This window comes from Pelophylax lessonae (genome assembly GCF_965119305.1).
Source record: "Pelophylax lessonae genome assembly, chromosome: 4".
NCBI lineage: Eukaryota > Metazoa > Chordata > Amphibia > Anura > Ranidae > Pelophylax > Pelophylax lessonae.
In genome coordinates this window covers 179643929-179666381 of record NC_138771.1, presented here as the reverse complement: position 1 = coordinate 179666381, position 22453 = coordinate 179643929, and the positions used below count along the sequence as shown (strand labels likewise).

The 22453-nt window shown below is 40.0% G+C and overlaps 1 protein-coding gene across 2 annotated transcripts in view; it reads left to right on the top strand.

The window, feature by feature from the left end:
• GRM3 (glutamate metabotropic receptor 3) overlaps positions 1–22453 on the top strand; it is a 400891-nt gene that overhangs the window by 250822 nt on the left and 127616 nt on the right. The window contains exon 2 of one of the 2 annotated variants that reach the window (XM_082253205.1): positions 8858–8970. In XM_082253205.1, coding sequence (XP_082109331.1) covers positions 8947–8970 — 24 coding nt within the window. In that variant the 5' untranslated portion in view covers positions 8858–8946. Of the gene's footprint in view, positions 1–8857; positions 9415–22453 lie in introns of both variants that reach the window. The other variant, XM_082253204.1, reaches the window with a different exon arrangement.

Sequence of the window (22453 nt, the reverse complement as noted above, 5' to 3'; positions counted from 1 at the left end):
AACCCCAGCTCCCTAAGCAATGTATTCTGTAAATGTGAATAAAGGCTACAACAAGCATTGGATTTTTTTTCTTTCTGGCTCCAAGCTCTTTTTTTTTGTTTTGAAGTATATCCAAAGGCATTTTTTTTACTGAATGGAGCAGGATGAAGGTTCAAACACCTGCCAGTTTTTAAATGCTGTCTGGGTACCATTGGGAAGCTTTAACTTTTCAGCCTGTCTTGGAGACACAACAAGACAAGATGTAATCCAAAATGAGGGAAATGCTCTCTTGAGCTGCCCACACAAGTTAAAATCTGATGAATTAGACAGATTGAAATATAATGTATCTATCAGCTTGCAAAATCATATCATATGTCCATGCACATTCTATGCAGTTTAGTGTTGTTTTCCTCCCATTCACTGGGAAAAGTCAGGTATTACAGTCTCTGAATATTTGCAACTCAACCACTAAACTTTTACCTGAATGGCAGTGCCCCTAGATACCCTGTTGAGGTTTTTGGCACTGATCAGACAGCTTAGCTACAAAGGTCTTATTATTTTGGGCCCAACCATACTTGTGTATTGTGACACTGACAACGCATTTTGTCACAATACATGGCATTGCACCTGTTCTGTGTGTGATATGTTGTGGTTCGATTCATTGTAAATGGCACTCCAATGCACTGAGTAGTACAAATCAACAGACAATGCACTGCAGGGCACCACAATGCACATATATTTATTTATTTTTGCTAAAACAAGGTTATGTATAATTGTTCATCCTTTGTGGTGCATTGGCAAACCCATTTATAATAAATGAACTGCACTAATGTATTGCACCTTAAAATGTGCCATAACATGTTTTAATGCACCACAATGGATTGCATAAGTGTGAATAAGCCATTATAGTATAACTAAAGGCAACTTCTTTTTATAAAACAAGAAGAGAAAGGCAATATCTTTAGATTTATATAGGGTGGTGAGGGGTTAGAACCACTCTCATTTTTTTCATCGCCGTCGGTCCCTATAGGAGAGATTATCTCCTACTCTCTAAGGGGCTTATTAACCGCTTAAGGATTGACCCGCGTGCATATACTGCGGCAGGGTGGCCCTTTAGCACAAAATCATATATCTGTACGTGATTTTTTTCTTTCAAGTTTGGGACGCACCCGCGAGTCGCCGGTAACCTGCTACTGCTGTGATTGGACACAGCGGGAGCCAATCAGCAGGTTCGGCGGACCCGATGTCCGCCTGGACCCACCGATCATTCCCGAGGCAGACAGAATTGCAGTCTGCCTATGTAAATAAGGCAGATCGTTGTTCTGTGACAGGAGAAGACAGAGATCTTGTGTTTCTGCTAAGCAGGAACATGGATCTCTGTCTAATTACAGTACAAGCACCCCCAACAGTTAGAAAGCACTCCCAGGAAACACATTTAACCATTTGATTGCCCCTGATAATAACCCCTTCCCTGCCAGTGTCATTAGTACAGTTACAGTGCATATTATTTAGCACTGATCACTGTAATAGTTGCACTGGTCCCCAAAAAAGTGTCAAAAGTGTCACGGGGTGTCTGATTTGTCCACCACAATGTCACAGTCCTGCTATAAGTCTCAAATCGCTGCCATTACTGGTAAAAAAAAAATTATAAAAATTCCATAAAAATATTACATAGTTTGTAGATGCTATAACTTTTGCGCAAACCAATCAATATACGCTTATTGGGATTTTCTTTTTCATTTTATCAAAACTGTGTAGCAGAATACATATTGGCCAAAATTGATAAAGAAATTAGTTTTTAGTCCCCTTTCTTTCTTTTTTTTTTTGGGGGGGGGTTTGTTTTACAGCAAAAAGTAAAACATTTTGTTTGTTTGTTTTTTCAAAATTGCCTATCTTTTTATGTTTATAGCACAAAAATAAATAAATAAAAAATAAAAACAAATTTTATTTGGGTATAGTGTTGCACGTCCACGCAATTGTCAAAGTAACGCAGTGCCGTATCACAAAAAATGGCCTGGTCATGAAGGCAGGTACACCTTCCGGAGCTGAAGTGGTCAGTTTAGGAACCATTCTCACCTATGCTTTGTGACAATGGGCTCTATTCACAGAACCAGATCGCATGGGGTATTTAGGTGTTTTCCTAAATACCGCATGCAATCCTGAAAATGTCAATTCACTACTGCTAGTGCTTTATGCAGTCTTTACCACATAAAGCAAAAATGCTTGGTAAATAGAGGAGTGAAAGTCAATTCACATTAAGAAAAAAATATATAAATTGCATGCAGTAAATAAGTAGCGGTCCTGGCATGCAATGTTTAAGACGGGTTCCCTGCTGACAGCTGAAATTAAAAATAACAATTGCAATTAAAAAAATCTGAAAAATGCCTGGGGTCCTCCCGCAAATCCATACCAGGCCCTTTGGGAGTTAACACAAGGGCCTGGTATGGATTTGGGGGGGGACCCCATGCTGTTTTAGTTCCCAATTTTTTAATTGCAGGCAATTGTTTTCCTTACTTTCAGACGGGAACTCCACTGACAGCTAATGACTCATCGGTTGTCAAGGGCGTAATGGCTGCCCGTTTCTTAACAACCAGCTAGTGACAGCCTGTGGTAAGGACGCTGGCTACCAAAGGCGGTAAATTACCGCAGACATTCACTATTATAATAATACATGACTTCATAAAATAAAGCATTCAGTATTTTAGTAGCATTTTTTAGTGAACACTAAAAAACTTTTAAAAACACGCAATGCGGAATCTTACCACATACTCAGATGCTGGGAGATACCGCTTTGTAAATGGAGCGTGCTTTGTCTCAATATATGACAACACACCTGCTATGTGTATGATGTGTTGTGGTGCCATTCAATACGAAAGGAACCCCAATGCACTGTACGGTAGTGCGCACCACATGACACACCTCAGTGCATTACAATGCGCATTGTATTATTTTTTGTTCTTGAATTTAAATAAATAGGCTCTATTACACTTTTACTGCCTCAAGAGTAGGGGACCACTTGGCATATACCAAAAAGTAATATAGTAATATAAATCCATCGCGCTAAAAATAAAATACCACAAATATATAAATATGTATGTATATATGTGAATAAATGAATGAATAAATGCTACTGCTTATAATTAATCAGGATATATAACAATAGTTAAAATCACACCAAAATATGTCAAACACCACTAATGCACAAAAATTTTTTATTGCACAGTATAAAGCCATGTACGGTACTCAAAAATAGGCACTTTTTGGTGTATAACAATAGGGAAAATGCCACCAAAATATGTGAAACACCAAGAGCGCGCAAAAACAGTGAATAAGTGACTAATAATTAGTTATAAAGGGAAGTACTCTTAAACCGGAGTACTATAACAAAATCCAAAAATTTGGACTTTTGGACTCTATTTTTAAATTTTGTTATAGTTCTCCAGTTTAAGGGTCCATGTACACTGCAACTTGTAAACAGCCGTTTAGGAGCAGTTGGGCGTTTTTTTCAGAAGCCCCTGAACCCACCTCCATGTTATCTTATCTGTCTATGTACACAGGGTCGTTTACAGTCATTTGCAGGCAGTTGAGTTCAGTGACGTTTTTTGGAAAGCAATTATTTGCGTTCGAACCTGTGTTTCCCGGCGTTTCAAACGCCATTTTTCCATTTTAAAGGGGAATGATTTTTTGACCTCTAGAAACGGTTCTAAACGCAAACGCCCGCTAAACGCCCGCTAACGCGACACAACGGACGTTTTAAACGTCCTTTAAATTCCAGCATTCAAGGGACTTTTAAAAAACATCCCGGGTACATAAAGCCTAAGAGTAACTTTATAATTAAATATTAATCACTTATTCACTGTTTTTGCGTGTTATTTGTGTTTCCCATATTTTCCCTATTGTTATACACCAAAAAGTGCCTATTTTTGAGTACATGGCTTTATACTGTGCAATAAAAAATCTTAATAAAAGTGGTGGTAACGTCTATATACCAAGTAGATGAATCAATCACTTACAGATTGTTCACCCAGTTCTTTTCAGCATGTTGTGCAGTTGCTCATTGTAGCCAGAATGCATAAAATAAAATTGTTTTAGGTTACCATATGTTTAGGAAAGCCTGTCAATATTATTTTACAGTCTACACTATTACAATACAATGACATAAACTGGTTTCTTAGCATGCCAAAAAATTTCTGTTCGCAAATGGTTGTTTTTTTTTTCTGCTCAGCGATGCCAAATGTTGATTACCACATGTCCGTCGCTATTGCTAATGCTTGTACACGTAGTCTCATTAATTTTAATGGACATATTTGTTTCCTTATGTGACAATCTACCAAGGACATTTTCCTAATTAAATCTCCAAGTTGGATTATACCCTGAAGCAAGTGCTAGTATCCATTGAAGTTATTGTTTGACCGAATGAGTTTGCTTAGTCTTAAATGTGCAAATGCGCTGCTTTCAAATCCCATAGTCATTCCAGTAACACCTGCATAAAATGCTGCTGCAGTAATTATAATCCATCCATCATTATCCTTTTGGAAGCACATGCTATAAATGCACATCTGACATTGTATTGCTTGTGATGGATCAAGTTTGCAAAAGATATGACAAAATAAACCAGATATATTCTAATTTAGCCTACGCTATATTCATGGAAATACCAACATAATGTTTGTAAAAAATCACTATGAAGGATTTATATTAATGATAATAAGAAACTTCTTTTCATTCAACCCTGTTTGCATAAAATGTATGGAAAATGAAGAAATCGATGCCCCTAAGGAACCCCAATTAATTATACTTTTGCATAATTAAAGACAAAAGTATAGTTATCCTTTAAGTCCCCCCCAAGCACAACTTATGCTCACCTGTCAGTGCACCTGCTATATTCGCTCATCAGTTTTTGCTTCTTTTTCTTTTCTTTTCTTACTAATAAGGTCTGTGTGATAGAAATCAAGAGCCACTAATGAAGTGAAACAGCCACAATGAACCTGGTAGCCGCATACGATGTCATACAGTATATGCCTAGGTTTAAAGATAAATCCCAGAGCAGTGTTCTTTATTCATGGCAAAATGATTGGCTTTTCTTCGGTACACAAGGGAAGGGTAAATTTTAGCTACTAGCCTAATGCATTGCACTATTAATAAATCAAGAGCCACCAATGATGTGAAACAGCCACAATGAACCTGGTAGCCACATACCATGTCATACTGTATATGCCTGTGTTTAAAGATAAATCTCAGAGAAGTGTTCTTTATTCAAAAATGATAGGCTTTTCTTCAGTAAAAATACGCAGGATAAAATGTAGTTGCTAGCCTAATGCATTGCACTATTAATACATTCTGTAATCACTTCTGCAAATCCTAATGTAACAACTGTGAACTTCAGTAGCTTCATTATCGCTGTTCATAACAACCGTAAGAGTTTAAATCCCTTTACGGAGACTTTAAAATCAAGTTCCACATACCTACTGTTGCATGAAGCAGAACAGCACACACAGTAACACAAATTCAAAATATGTCAGTTAACCACTTTACCACCGGAGGATTTTGCTGTCTTACGTCCAGGCCACTTTTTGCGATTCGGCACTGTGTGACTTTAACTGACAATTGCGCGGTCATGCAAAGCTGTACCCAAACAAAATTTATGTCCTTTTTTTCCCACAAACAGAGCTTTCTTTTGGTGGTATTTGATCACCTGTGCGATTTTCATTTTTTGCGATATTAATTAAAAAATGCGACAATTTTGAAAAAATAACAATATTTTTCTACTTTGACAGTTAAAAAATATCCAATATATTCAATTTTTGTCATATATTTAGGCCAAAATGTATTTAGCTACATGTCTTTGACAAAAAAATTCTCAATGAGCGTATTTTTAACCGATTTATGACCAGAATGTTTTACCCCATTCCTGACCAGGCCATATTTTAAGATTCGGCACTGCGTTATTTTAACGGACAATTGTGCGGTCGTGCAATGCTGTACCCAAATTAAATTTATGTCCTTTTTTCCCCACAAATAGAGCTTTCTTTTGGTGGTATTTGATCACCTGTGCGATTTTTACTTTTTGCGCTATAAACAAAAAAATAGCGACAATTTTGAAAAAATAACAATATTTTTTACATTTTCTATATGAAATTCCCCCCAAAAAAATGTAAAAATCAAAATTTTTTATAATTTTAAGCCAATTTGTTTTCTGCTACATATTTTTGGTAAAAAAAAAATCGCAATAAGCGTATTTTGATTGGTTTGCGCAAAAGTTATTGCGTTTACTAACTAAGGGAAAGATTTATGTCATTTTTGGTGTTTTTTTTTTAACGAGTAATGGCGGCGATCTGCGATTTTTTTTTTGCGGGACTGCGACATTGCGGCGGACAGATCGGACCCTTGACTGACATTTTTTACACTTTTGGGGGTACCAGTGACATTACTACAGTAATCAGTGCTATACATATGCACTGTTACTGTAAAAATTACACTGGCAGGGAAGGGGTTAATTTTTTTTTTGTGGGGATTAATTTTTATTGGAGAGGGAGGGGTTAATGTATGCCTGGTGCTTACTGACGTGTGTGGGGGGAGGTGACTGAGTGACACAGGGACAGATCGCAGGTTCAGCTATGCTGAACCCTGCAATCTGACACTGCCTGTCACTTAGGAGATCCGCCCGCTTTGTTTACACAAGCGGGCAGATTTCCACACAAGGTCCCCGACGATCGGGGAAGAGCAGCGGTGATCACCGCCGCTCCTCCCCTGGCCCGACTCCTGCTGTAACTGAATTCCGCCGAGAGAGGGGGATGTCTGCTGACATAGGTCTACGTCGCCAGACGATAACGAGCCACTTTGCCGCAGTACAGTCAACGTGACTGGTCGGCAAGTGGTTAAAGTAGTAGTAAACTTGTTATTTAATAAAAAAATAAAAAACCATGGGCCCCAGGTGGTTTAAATCACGGTCATGGTTTACAGCACATGCGCCAGTGATGTCACTTGCTGTGCCCCATGCAAATATCTCCTAAACAACTCACGTTTTGGAGATATTCACTGTACCTACAGGTAAGCCTTATTATAAGCTTACCTGTATGTACAAGTTCAAAGTACAGTTTTACTACTGCCTTAACAATATAAACGTCCTATCTGGAAATCTTCATGGACTTGAATGTGTTTAACAGTTGAAGTGATTTGATACATTTTTTTCCTTTAAAGAATATAAGTGCTTCTAAAACCTTAAGGTTTTTCACCTTAAAGTGATTGTAAAGTCTCCTTATTTAAAAAAAAAAAAAAAAAATAATAATAACAAACATGCTTTGTGCAGTTGGTTTTGCACAGCGCAGCCCAGATCCTCCTCTTGTCAGGTCCCTCGTTCCTGCTCCTGGTCCCTCCTATCGAGTGCCCCCACAGCGAGCCGAGCTGCAGCTCTGTGTGTCCATTCAGACACAGAGCTGCCATTTGGCCCCACCCCCTCTTTCTCCTGTATGGCTTACTAACTTTGATTGACAGCCACAGGATTCAATGGTGTCGCGGCATTATCTCAGCCGATCAGGAGGGACAGTCCCAGGACCGCCAAAGGACTCGTGGACATCGCTGGACAGAGAGGGGAAAGGTAAATATTAGGGGCTCTGGGTGGGCTGTTACACACAGAAGGCTTTCTAATGTTAATGCATATAATGCATTAAGATAAAAAAAACCTTCCTGACTTTACAACTCCTTTAATGCATTCCATGCATTTCTTACCTGTGCCTGATCTTATCCAGCGATGTGCACAAGCGCAGCGGCTCCAGCCGCTGTCTCTCTCCTCATTGGACAGATTGATAGCAGCAGGATCCCTTGGCTCCCTCTGCTGTCAATCAAATCCTGTGACATGGGAGTGGGGGCGGGGACGAGTCCTGCTGTCTGTGTCAATAGTTGCAGCAGTGGAACTTTGGAGTGAACCCGCACAGAGAAAGCGGATTTCTGTGGGGGCACCCGATGAGGATGAGGGGCTTGGAGTGCCGGCAGGGGACCCCAGAAGAGGATCGGGGCTGCTCTTTGCAAAACTATTGCACAGAGCAGGTAAGAAATGTTTGTTATTTTTATTTAAAAAACACAGAAAGTTTAAAACCACTTTAAATATCCCCACGCTACTTTTGATGTCACTCTAAAAATAATGATGACCCCCCATCAGAGCAGCTCCTACTGCAAAGTGTGCAGTTACAGCACATAAACTACCAAATAAACAAATAGATACAGTGAAGCATTCAGTTACGTACATAAAATGTGTTCCAACCATTTGTTCAAATCACAATAAACTTTCAAATAATAGTTTGAAATTGTTATTGTTTTTTTTTTTTTTATATAATTTTAATGTTACAAAGCAAAATTGTGTTTAAATAAAATTGTTTTATAGGTGAGTTGGGGAACATTGTGGGCACACAACCTCTACTAGGATCAATTCTTTTAAACCAAATATTCCCTTGATTTCCTGATCCTAAGTTGATGTAGAATGCTGTGATAATGTGTAAATAGCCAATTATGAGTTTGTTATTTGCACTTAAAATTGAAAAAAAAGGAGTGGTCAGTGGATAAACAGCCAAAAGCCTCCTTTTTGCCGATATTGCCTATAGACATATGCTCACTATACCTAATGGTAAATCTACGCCAGAGTGTATGCTAAAATAAAAAAAATAAAAAAGAGAATTAATGCCAGCCTCATGTATCTAATGTCTTTATTTCTCGGTTAAGCATTCATATTATTTTTAACATTTTCTTAGCCGAACTAAAAATTTGCATAATAGTATCAGGTTTCTAGCGGCAACAGAAACACTTTTCACGTTGTCTTACTTTGGTATGGATGGCATACTATCTAATTTTATTATTTCTCTTTACTTTCATTATTTCTCTTTAGGGATGTATCATCACAGCAACAAGCTAAATGATTCTGCTATGGAAGAAAAATAATTAGATTTTACCACATTTATACCAAGAAGCAAAATCATGAAGACTTTTGCCAGCCTTCAGGTATTTGTTTTGGCCTTATTTTCCAAAGGAGTTTTGCTTTCTTCAAGTGATCACAATTTTGTGAGGAAAGAAATAAAGATTGAGGGAGACCTTGTCTTAGGAGGTTTATTTCCAATAAATGAAAAAGGCACAGGAAGTGAAGAATGCGGCAGAATCAATGAGGATCGAGGTATCCAGCGTTTGGAAGCCATGCTATTTGCTATTGATCAGATTAACAGAGACAGCACACTACTACCTGGAGTAAAACTAGGCGTTCATATTCTGGATACCTGTTCTAGGGACACCTATGCTCTGGAACAGTCACTGGAGTTTGTAAGGGCTTCATTGACCAAGGTGGATGAGGCAGAATATGTTTGTCCAGACGGCTCACTTGCCATTCAAGGAAACAGCCCATTACTTATCGCTGGAGTCATTGGTGGCTCCTATAGCAGTGTCTCCATACAGGTGAGTCACTTTAAATCTTGTTTGGTTCTTGCAAGAATAAGTCATATATTTAAATGTTTTCCGGTTTACATTGAATAAATAGTAAACTTCCATTTTACAACAATTTCCTTTAGATGTCTTACACAAAATGCATGTATCATTGGTGTGGGCCATCCTAACAGTAAACTTTCTGCTAGCTGTGCATTTTACTGAATTGCACATATATGTAAAATCTTATTCAGTATCTTATTTGAAAGTATCTTGGTATTCCTGCACCATAACCAATAGTTACATCTGCACTTTCCTTTATCCAGGCATAAGGTCTTGCTCTACCCAAATTTAAAATGCAGTACACAGATAACAAATAGCATATTTAATAACCTAAGGAACATAATAGAAAGTCGGTCAGTACTGTAAGGAAAAATAGCACAGCTACCAGCAAATCCTTGGGCGCTCTTAAGTCAATAAAAGAAACGTTCGAAAGGTACTTTCGTTTTAGAAGTATTTTCTATATATTTTCTATTACAACTAAAAAAAAAAATAGCTAGTCTGCTGAGAAAGCAAAAAAAAAAATCATTATTTATGTCTTCTGCATATGAGTAATTAAAATAAGGACACGCACCAAGATTTCTTAATACACATAATATTATAAGCTGTGTGGTGACAGTATGTTAAAGTACTGAATTAATACATGATATTCTCATGTGCATTGTCAATTTCTGTGTATCTACCCATCTAACCTAACTCTTGCATAACAAAGGATGTTAAGGTGTTTAATTTGTGCATGATACAATACAATTCAATATTAAAAAGTGATACACTTTTACCACTTTACCACCAGAGGATTTTGCTGTCTTACGTCTGGGCCACATTTTGCGATTCGGCAACTTTAACTGACAATTGCGCGGTCATGCAATGCCGTACCCAAACAAAATTTGCGTCCTTTTTTTCCCACAAATAGAGCTTTCTTTTGGTGGTATTTGATCACCTGTGCGATTTTTACTTTTTGCGCTATAAACAAAAAAAAAGCGACAATTTTGAAAAAATAATAATATTTTTCACATTTTTTTATATGAAATTCCCCCCCAAAAAAAATGTAAAAATCTAAATTTTTTATCATTTTAGGCCAATTTGTTTTCTGCTACATATTTTTGGTAAAAAAAACGCAATAAGCGTATTTTGATTGGTTTGCGCAAAAGTTATTGCGTTTACTAACTAAGGGAAAGATTTCTGTAGTTTTTGGCGTTTTTTTTTTAACGAGTAATGGCGGTGATCTGCGTTGTTTTTAGCCGGACTGCAAAATTGCGGCGGACAGATCGTACCCTTGACTGACATTTTTGACACTTTTGGGGGTACCAGTGACATTACTACAGTAATCAGTGCTATAAATATGCACTGTTACTGTAAAAATGATACTGGCAGGGAAGGGGTTAATTTTATTGGAGAGGGAGGGGTTAATGTATGCCTGGTGCTTACTGACATGTGTGGGGGAAGGTGACTGAGTGACACAGGGACAGATCGCAGGTTCTGCCTACACAAGCGGGTGGATCTCCAGACTCCATTCCCCGATTCGCCACTGCTCCTCCCCTGGCCCGACTCCCGCTGTGAGACAGAGAGGGGAATGTCTGGCGATGTAGGTCTACGTCGCCAGACGTTATCAAACCACTTTGCCGCAGTAGAGCTCTAGTGAGCAGCGGTAAAGTGGTTAAATGGATGCTATCACCAATGTTTAAATTGTCTACATACACACACATGGGTGACCAGACCCAACCATAGGTAGGTTCTGGAAAGACCAGTCTTTAAAAGATTTCACCATATCAGCAATGAATCCAAAGACTAATGCCTCGTACACACGCAACGATTATCGGCCGACCGATCGTCCGACTTTTGTCCAGAGTGGTGTTTTGTTGGTTGGAATGTGCCTAGACTGCACACAAATTTTCTCTGCCAACAAAAATCTACTTCAGAAGTGATGTCATGTGCTGGTTTACTTTCCGTGTGTTTTTTCTTCTCTGAGCATGCCCAGTCTTGCTCATCAGATTTTTGTCTGCCGAAATCTGTACTGACTGACGGAAAATCGGCCGTTGTGTTGACGGCCAACAAAAAATTTATAGCCTGCACACCAGATTTTTTTCGGCCGAAAAGTCGGAGTCGGTTGTCGGAAGCATCGTACTAACAAGCCGAAAATCGGCCGATCGGACATTGGCCGAAAATTCCCGGCCAATAATCGATGCGTGTGTACGGGGCTTAAGTCATGAAAAATACAATACATGTAAGAAGTTGCATAAGTGGGCAGATGAGTTGATGAAGCAATTTTTTTTTAACTTGGTCTTTCAGACAAATGAGCTGCCTGTGGTTACCTTCAACAAATGTTTACTTTGCCTGTAGACTAATCCAAACTCTTTTTGAATCATGTTTTATCTCCAACAGGGTTATAGAGACCACATGATAGGAGCTGTTGGTACAGATATGACAGTTCAGATTACGTACCTGAGAGGTATAAGAAGCCATAAGCTAGTCTTTTTGAATCTCCTGTATTCTTACAGTAAAGAAACAACTATAGGTGTCCCTGGGGAATTTGAGTGGAAGGGCTGGAGATGGTAAGTGTAGTAATGAAAGGTATAGAAAAGAATATATAAAATTTCAACATTTATTGATTTATATTAAAATTCAACATTATATTGTATTTTGTTGAATTTTAATATAAATCAATAAATGTTGAAATTTTATATATTCTTTTCTATACCTTTCATTACTACACTTACCATCTCCAGCCCTTCCACTCAAATTCCCCAGGGACACCTATAGTTGTTTCTTTCATGAATTCAGTGGGGAAGGGATTTTGGGCTGGTTCGGCATAGCCTTGTACCAACCATTCAATTTGTATTCTTACAGTAACTCTCTAACTCTCTACCGGATATTAAAGTATAATACAATTTTACAATACAATTTGGTTTGATTGACCCTTTCAGTTACTCAACATACAATAATCACTGAAAACTAGTAGTTTTGAAATTTTTAAACATCAGTACAAACTGGCCAAGTGCCTTCATAAGCACCAATTCCACACTTATCTCTGCACCATCAACATGATACAGTAACTACAATAAGTACATTATTTGCTCTTGCTTTTATTCTATACAGTTTTTAACTGTCACTTAATATTACTGAATTTATATGTATCAGGTGACAACATAATGCTGACACTGTTTGAGTCACTACAGATGTTCTATCAGCGATACTCTCTCATTCAACAGAAATATCCCAAATGACCTCATGCGAAATTTTGGCTGAGAGCTGGATGTCACAGAAGGACAAAACTAAAATATGTTTCTAATTTCAGGTTATCCCTGTGGAATATAGACCTACAGCTTGAAAAATGACAACACTTACAGAAAATCTTTCAGGGAATGTAACGCTCGATGAACCATGTGCTCCCTTAGTACAGAGCACCATTTTCACTTCAATTAACTCAAGTTCACATAATTGACATAGTGTAACACAGACAGCTAGTAATTCCTTGGCCACCAGACACAAACAAAAAGCAGTTATGTCTTTATAAGCCAATATTTTTCAAAGTGACAACATATGCAAATCATATTATTAGTACTTCCTAAAAAAAAATTATTGGAAGGTGTTGATTATGATGATAAAGTGCTCATGTAACTAGTAAATGTAGACAGATTTTAGGAAACTTTAATCATCCAGTCAGGTGTCAGAAAAATCCTGTTTTTCTAATATCCCTTGGATATGGCTGGGTATGCAAAGTGAGCGGAAATTCATCCATATTTTTTGATAAGCAAATGAACATTTGCCTTAAAGGAGAAGTACAGCCAAAGTTCACATGGCTGTACCTCTCCTGTGGATCACAGGAGTGCAATTCTTTCTGCCCTCCTGTGACCCGTTTTCAGCAGACAGCTGAAATGCGCTTCTGGAAGAATGGTCAAACATTCCCATAGACACATTTCTAAACCTTGTTGACAGCCTTTCCAGAAGAGTTGAAGCTGTTATAGCCACAAAGGGTGGGCCAACGCAATATTGAACCCTACGGACTAAGACTGGGATGCCATTAAAGTTCCTGTGCATGTAAAGGTAGGCATCCCAATATTTTTGGTAATATAGTGAATGAAAACATTTTCACCATCCCATATTCTATCTAACACAAGTAAAAAAAAATTATGATAGATTTGGAGCCCTATTTAATCTGTAATAAATTTGTATGGCAATTGTCCAAATATTCAAACAATTATGTTAACACTCACTTATGTAACTCAAAATGAAAATTATAAAATCTAAATCCGAAAGCTTTCTAGGCACAAGTTAAAAGTATAGTTGTGGATAAAAATGTGATAGAATATATCCTGCAACCGTAGAGTAACACACTTTTGGACCCTAGTATGTGCAGGAAATTACAAACCATGGAAATGCTTACCTTCTTTCATAACTTGCAGAGTTAATGAGCTTTGTAGAAGCACTGCATATTCTTTTATAAATTGAGTTATTAGCAAGATATTACTGCTAAGACCCAACTTGTTAAATCAGTTGTTTCTATTGCATGACCTGGCAGGAAAAATGATGAAAGCGCTACTAATTTCCACAGCAGGTGATGAGACGCACTATGCTTCTCAGACATTATGTTGGATGGAAGCTAACTGCTATGTTATTGCTAATAAATTTATATTCTGTTACAGACCTGCTAAAACAAGTCAGGATTTAGTTTAATTGGGTTTAAAGAAATAGTGACATATCCAGAATTATTTCATTATTTAGCAGTATACATAATTCAGTGGATTCTTGCTGCTGTGTGTGCATTTTTTTTTAACGAATGGAATTTAAAATTAACTGCAAAATAAGTGTTCCTAGTTAATAGAACCATAGCTGAAAAATGATTGAACCAGAAAAACTAACCTCAAATCCATATGGGTGCCATATCATTTTTGAGCTCTGTACAACGAAATACAGTATTCTGATTCTGATATGTGATCTATGATTTATGACTATTGCCCATAAACATACTGGGGTTGATATACTAAACCTGGAGAATTCAAAATCTGGTGTAGCTCTGCATAGAAACCAATCAGCTTCTAGGTATTTTTGTCAAAGCTTTTTTGAACAAGCTAAAGTTAGAAGCTTATTATTGGCTACCATGCACAGCTGCACCAGATTGTGCTCTCTCCAGGTTAGTAAATCAGCCGCACTGTGTGTTGCCCTTTTAAGTAACCTTTGATATTTAAATTTCCTGTGGAATGGGATTCTATTAACCACTTGCCGACTGCCTAACGACTATTTACGTCGGCAGTCAGCCCCTCACAGGCAAAGCAACGTAGTACTACGTCGCTAGCCTGTGAGGCTCTAGGGAGCGAGCGCACGGCACTGGAGGCACGCTCCGGCTCCCGCTCGCTCATGCCCCCCCACGCGAGTGACCGGAGGACCCGATGTCCGCCAGTCATTCACCATCGTCGGTTACAGCGGGAGAAAGGCAGGTGGCTAATGTAAACAAAGCCGCCTGTCATTCTCCCTTTTGTAACAGCACAGATCATACGGTCCTGCTATGTAGGACCGTTGATCTCTGCTGTTACACACACAGCCACATCCAATCACAGTTAGAAGCATGCCCCTAGGGACACACTTAACCCCTCCCTCTCCAATAAAGTTAACCCCTTCCCTCCCAGTGTCATTTTTACAGTAACAGTGCATATGTCACAGGTACCCCCAAAAGTGTCAAAAATGTCAGTCAAGGGTCCGAACTGTCTGCCGCAATGTCGCAGTCCCACAAAAAAAACGCAGATTGCCACCATTACTCGTTAAAAAAAAACAATAAAAATGACAAAAATCTTTCCCTTAGTAAACGCAATAACTTTTGCGCAAACCAATCAAAATACGCTTTTTGCGATTTTTTTACCAAACATATGTAGCAGAAAACAAATTGGAATAAAATGTAAAAAAATTTTGATTTTTACATTTTTTTGGGGGGAATTTCATATAAAAAAATGTGAAAAATATTGTTATTTTTGCAAAATTGTCGCCCTTTTTTTGTTTATAGCGCATGATCAAAAAATCGCACAGGTGATCAAATACCACCAAAAGAAAGCTCTGTTTATGGGAAAAAAGAATGTCAATTTAATTTGGGTACAGTGTCGCACAACCGCGCAATTGTCCGTTAAATTCATGCAGTGCCGAATCGCAAAATAGGCCCTGGTCAGGAAGGGGGTAAAATCTTCCGGGGCTTAAGTGGTTAAATGCAGTCCCGATTAAATTGGCCATTGTTCTTTTTGGTACTGCACTTGTCATTCACATGGCAATGCATCACAGCTAAGTAAAAACTGTAGAGCTGCATCTGAGCTCTTTGACTTTGGCCAATGCTCTTGTGGCTATGTGAAAAGCCATTCTCTCATTTTTTAGATTTCAATATGTTTATTAATTTTGTAAGAAGAAGTAACACACATGGTGCATACAGTTAACAACCATAGTATAGGTTAACACTAAACATTAACATGGTCAACAGAGAGATATAAGGCTATGTTATACACATTGAAAACAACATATCACTGGCTCTTGCCATGGACCGGAGCCATGCCAACCTGGCTGGGCCCCACCCCACCCCCTCTGGCTCCCCCAGGGGAACACACTGCGCTTCGAGGGGGGAAGCGGTCACCCAGCCCCCAGCCCACTGAACAATTGCATGTATAGGAGATCTGCACCTCCAGCAGCGATACAAAAGAACCATTGACATGGCGAGTATAGATAATAGCCCCGTCAAGTAGTAGCAGGGGGTTCACGGCCAAGGATAACCACGTCTGCTTTGATCACTGTGTAATAGAGAAAGGAAGAGGGCATGAAGGGAAAAGAAGTGAAAGAAGAGGGAAAGGACAAAACAAAGAGGAAATGAAAAAGAACAGAAACAAAGAGTAGAGTAGAAGAAACAGAAACAGAAAGTCGGCGTCCAGGTCCACGAAAGGAGGGCCCAGGTGACTTTATTAAGCCACCTGATCCCGTGATAAGGGGAGTACCCCCCGTTTATGGAGAGCCCGCCAGGTATCACACCCAGGGGTCCCAAGTCTTCTCGAAGAGGTGCATTTTGTCTTGGAGGATGGCCACCATCCTCTCATTGATCATGATCCAGGTGTACCTGTGAAGTTTCAGCTCTGTAGCATGTCCAGAACCATAAAAAAAAAGGATTGTTTGTATTAGAACACTTTCAGCTCAGGGGGTTGGCTTCTCTTCTCGGTTTTCACACCTTGCCGGTTTAATAGCAGGCATTTTTTTGGGTTCTTTGCAGTCAGGAAAAACATCTGAACTTGTGTATAGTGGTACTGTGCACAAGTTCTGATGTTTTGCCTGCCTCCAAAAACCCCCAAAAAATGCCAGCAAAAACATACCTGGGCATTTTTTGTTATGCTACCGTTTTTTTGGCATTTTTTGGGGTTCTTTTGAGGCAGGCAAAACATCTGAACTTGTGTATAGTGGTATATATACACACATAATTATATGTATATAGACACCTAGCCATATATAGGTGTGATAGTAGCAGAAATATATTACTGTAAATGATTTCATTAGCGCAAGCATATATTTCTGCTACTATCACACCTATATATGTCTAGGTGTGTATATAAATATATGTATGTGTGTATATACACCACTATACACAAGTTCAGATGTTTTGTCTGCCTCCAAAACCCCCCAAAAAACGCCAGCAAAAACACACCTGGGCATTTTTTTTTTTGACGCTAGCGTTTTTTTGGCATTTTTGGGGATTCTTTTGAGGCAGGCAAAACATCTGAACTTGTGTATAGTGGTATATATACACACATAATTATATGTATATAGACACCTAGCCATATATAGGTGTGATAGTAGCAGAAATATATTACTGTAAATGATTTCATTAGCGCAAGCATATATTTCTGCTACTATCACACCTATATATGTCTAGGGGTATATATACAGACATATATGTGTATATATACCCCCTATACACATGTTCAGATGTCATGTCTGACATCAACATGTCCTCAAAAAAGCACTGGCAGTGGCAGCCCCTGCAGCATGAAAAATGCTTGGCTGGTGAGAAGCCATATTCCTGTCCCGAAGCAACTCAGAGAAATGATCATTTCTCTATAGCGGTCACCCTGCTATGGAAGGGTTTTGTCACCCTTCCATAGCAGTCACTGTCAGTTAACCCTACACTACACTACGGTCCCCTTACACTTAACACTTTCCCTACAGAAACTAAATTTTTGAAGCTAACTTAAGTGTAAAGGAGCACTCTAACTACACTAGATATCCCTTTCCTCACACTAAAAATAGCTAAATGACACTTTGTAACACATTAGAACAGAACAGCATTCCACTCTCTTCCATGTCCCGTACAAGAATGCTAGGAATTTGGCGGGGGCGATCTTATATACTGGGGGGCGTATTCACTAATGATTGGTCTAGGGACCCCCTAGTCACTCCAATCACATTCCTAGCATTCTCCTCCCCCCTCAATTGGCTTTTGCTAATGGTTCTGGTCCAATCACGGGCTTTTAAAGCCCATTTCCTGAAGCATTGCATTTAGGTCGGTTCTGGTTGCCGAATTCCGAACTTTTTGGGCAAAAAGTTCTAAATTCGGCCGAACCTCGAACACCCAATGTTCGGGCCAAACCGATGGTGGACCCGAACCGTTCGATCATCCCTAGTGGTGACTGCATTCATTTTCTTTATTAAGACTTATTTTCTGTATTTTCGCCTGCCAGCCAGTAACACATCTCTCTGCTTTCAGTGTTTCAATTTCACTGGAGAAGCACCAGACACACCTTAGACAGCACATTGTCAATCTGGGGAGAGGGTTGTGTTGGATGCACTTACAAATTTAGATGGACTTGACTAATAAATTAAAGCTGAACTCCAGCTAACACCTTTTAAACAGTAACAGCAACATTTTCTTTTTTTTTCCTTTTGGGATTAAGGTTTTACAGAAATGAATAAAAGCTGACCACTGTAAGCACTCTTGTCAGTGGGAATTTGGAAACGGTTAGTCTCAACAGTCTGGCTGCTACTTTTGCAAAACAGCTTGATTTGTTAAGGGAAGTTGAAAAAAATACAGACTAAACTGGACCATTCACCAAGGGAAAAAAAAAGGGAAAAAAGCATAAAAAGTAATGCAGACTCCAAATCCAAGACATTTTTGATTGAAAGTTGCCCGTACTACTGTCAGAATATAGAACCACGTACTGTTTTATATCTAATGCTACTACAATTCATTACAGCACACACAGCAGCTCTCTAATTGAAATTGTTTTCTTGGACCAGCTTGGACTAAATGAACTATTCAAAGCAAAATCTGGAATAATACTTTAACTTCCTCCCATCCGCGCTACAGCCTATATATGGCTGCAGCGGTGACTCGAATTTTCGGGAGGCCGTTTTTAAATGGCCTCCCAGAAGCAGGCTCCCCGCGCGCTCCCGCGAGCGCGCATCGGGGAGAATCTGTGTCGGCCGTGTCCCTTGGACACAGCCGATCACCGATCGTGGTGAATGGCCAATCACAGCGGCCATTCACCACGTGATTGGACCATCCAATGAGAGATGATCTCATATGTAAACATATGAGATCATCTCTCATCGCCGGCGCTCCTTCCTCACATGGAGCCTGCAGTGTGAGAAAGGAGGGGGAGCAGTCAGCCGCCGGGGACACAGAGACATGTAATCAGGGCACTGATCACCAGTGCCCTGATTACTGCAAGGTAAAAAAACATACACAAATTGCCCCCAACAGTGCCCACAGTGCCCGCCATCAGTGCCCCCCATCAATGCCCACAATCAGTGCCCATAGTGCCGCCAGTCAGTGCCCATCAGTGCCTGCTCATCTAGGCACTGATGAGCACTGACTGGCAGCACTATGGGCACTGAGTGTGGGCACTGATGGTGCTGCCCATCAGTGCTCATCAGTGCCGCCCATCAGTGCTCATCAGTGCCATCCGCCAGTGCCCATCAGTGCCGCCTCTCAGTGCCCATCAGTGCCGCCCGTCAGTACCGCCTCTCAGTGCCCAGCAGTGCCACCTCAGTGCCACCTCTCAGTGCCCAGCAGTGCCACCTCTCAGTGCCCAGCAGTGCCACCTATCAGTGCTCATCAGTGCCGCCTATAAGTGCCGCCTATCAATGCCGCCTATCAGTGCTCATCAGTGCGGCATATTAGTACCTCCTCATCAGTGCCCATAAGTGCCACCTCATCAGTGCCCATAAGTGCCACCTCATCAGTGCCCATCAGTGCAGCCTATCAGTGCCCATCAGTGCCGCCTCATCAGCGCACATCAGTGAAGGAGAAAATTTTATTTTCAAAATGTACTCGCAGAAAATCAGAAAAACTTTTTTTTTTCAAAATTTTCTGTCTTATTCTTTTTTTTTTGTAAAAAATAAAAAACCCAGAGATGATTACATACCACCAAAAGAAAGCTCTATTTGTGTGAAAAAAATGCTAAAAATTTCATATGGGTACAGTGTAGCATGACCGCGCAATTGTCAGTCAAAGTGTGACAGCGCTGAAAGCTGAAAATTGGCCTGGATGGGAAGGGTGTTTAAGTGCACAGAAGGCAAGTGGTTAAAGAGAAGGTACTGCAAATATGACTGTATAGAAACCTTAACCCTAAACCGTTTTAATCATCTCTCAATTGTTATGACTATAGTTAACCTTCCTAGCGGTATTCCCGAGTGTGACTCGGGGTAAGATTTTAGTGCCAAAAGCGGTAACCCAGAGTCACACTCGGGGTAGCGCTAGGAAGATCGCTGGATGCTGGAGGAGGTTTTACTTACCTTTTCTCCGGGATCCAGCGAAGACTGCGAACGGTATGCGGCGGCGGAGCTCTCTCCCGATCGTCTGCGAGCCCCGGCTTCCGTCTCCGGCGACGTGACGTCCGCCGGGGGGTGGAACTGGCGACAAATTCAAATGTAAAATGCACCAAACACACTGATACCGTTCAAAATACATAAACATAATATATGTATACATACATATATATATATATATATATATATATATATATATATAATATATATAATAAATGTATACAGTTGGTTTGGACTGCTCATTCACAAGAATTACATGCAAAATAATGGTACCGCTTTCAGCACCTAAAATCCAAAAGAATCATATCGCCAGGGAGGTTAAAGGAGTTGTAAAGACAGAAAGATTTTGTTATCTTAATCCCTATGCCTATGCATTAAGATAAAAACTGTCTGCGTGCAGAAGCCTCCCCAGCACCCCTTAATATTTACCTGAGGCAAATCTCTCTCCAGTGATGTCCATGAGTCAGCAATGTCCACGATTTATGTAGCATATTTTTTTCTTCTCTCTCCTGATTGACTGAGACACAGCCGTGGCTCCATTGGCTACCGTGGCTGTCAATCAAAGTCAGTTAGCCAATCAGGAGAGAGAGGGAGCTGGGTCAAACAGCAGCTCCGTGTCTGAATGGACACACGGAGCTGCAGCTCGGCTCGGGTGCCCCCATAGCAAGCTGCTTGCTGTGGGGGCACTCGACAGGCGGGAGGGGCCAGGAGAGCCGAAGAGGGACCCAACAAGAGGGTGATCCAGGCTGCCTTGTGCAAAAACTATCTGCACAGAGGAGGTAAGTATAAAATGTTTGTTAATTAAAAAAAAAAAACAGACTTTACCATAACTTTACCTAAGTTCATTTTGGCTTCTATGGGTAAATTCAAGTTCACCAATTACATCACCAATGCACTTTGCAATACTGAGGCCAGAGCTTCACTTTTATGTGCTTTAACACTCACATGTTAATGTGCATTATTACATGCCTTGCTTTAGGGCAGGCATCTGTGTATTGTGGTTTGCTAAAGTGAATGTGATATGGTGCACTGTATATGTGCACTTGTGTGCTATTCAGAATAATAGCACCAAAATGCAATGCACAGAGAGCCCTGCGTTAACAAGCATTTCAATAGTGCATAAAAAAATGCCAGTCTCCTTAAATTTAGCCACCCTATGCCCAGGACTTTCTAATAAATCTTAACATTTAAATAAACTGTATTTTCATATAAAAGCCATTTAAGGTAATGTTGCAGGCTAAAATCAGAACTTGATATTCTAAAATGAAAACTTCACACACATACCACCTGCTCCTATGAGGGAAAAACAGCACAAGCCTCCAGCACCAAAAATATTGATGCTACTATTGTAATTAAAGTTTCCTTATGAATAATACCTCTGCGTTAGGAGCAAATGTAAACTTTTAAAGTGGTGCTGTAGGCAAACAGTTACAAATAGAGCTGATATACATATATGTTTGTTGTTTTAACTGCCAAAAAAGATTTGCAGTATTGTACAGACAATCTTGTGATTTATACAACTCTGTCACACTGCAGAGAATGCACGATCACTCATCTACATCTTAGTTCAACTCTACTACTTTCTGGTTCAACTTTACTGCTTGGTGGGTCATGTTCCTGCCAATTGGACATTGGTGATGATGCTGATGAATTGTCCAATGAACAATCTTAACCACTTGCAGACTGCTCACATTGACAGTACTGCGGCAAAGTGGCTCTGCTGGGTCCTTCGACGAAGAGCTATGTCGCTGGATCCCGCCCCCTCTCGGCGGCGCACACGCCACCGAAGGCTCGCTCCCGCTGTATTCAGACACAGCAGGAGTCGGGCCAGGGGAGGAGAGGCGGTGATCACCGCCGCTATTCCCCGATCGTCGAGGACAGAGTGAGGAAATTCGCCCACTTGTGTAAACAAAGCGGGCGGATCTCCTCTGCGACAGACAGTGACAGATTACAGGATTCAGCATAGCTGAACCTGTGATCTGTGTCTCTGTCACACAACCCCCACACGTCAGTAAGCATGAGGCAAACATTTAACCCCTTGATCACCAACAGTGTTAACCCCTTCCCTGCCAGTGTCATTATTACAGTAACAGTGCATATTTATAGCACTGATTACTGTAGTAATGTTACTGGTACCCCCAAAAGTGTCGAAAATGTCAGTCAGGGGTCCGATCTGTCTGCCGCAATATCGCAGCCCTGCAAAAAAAAAATCACAGATCGCCGCCATTAC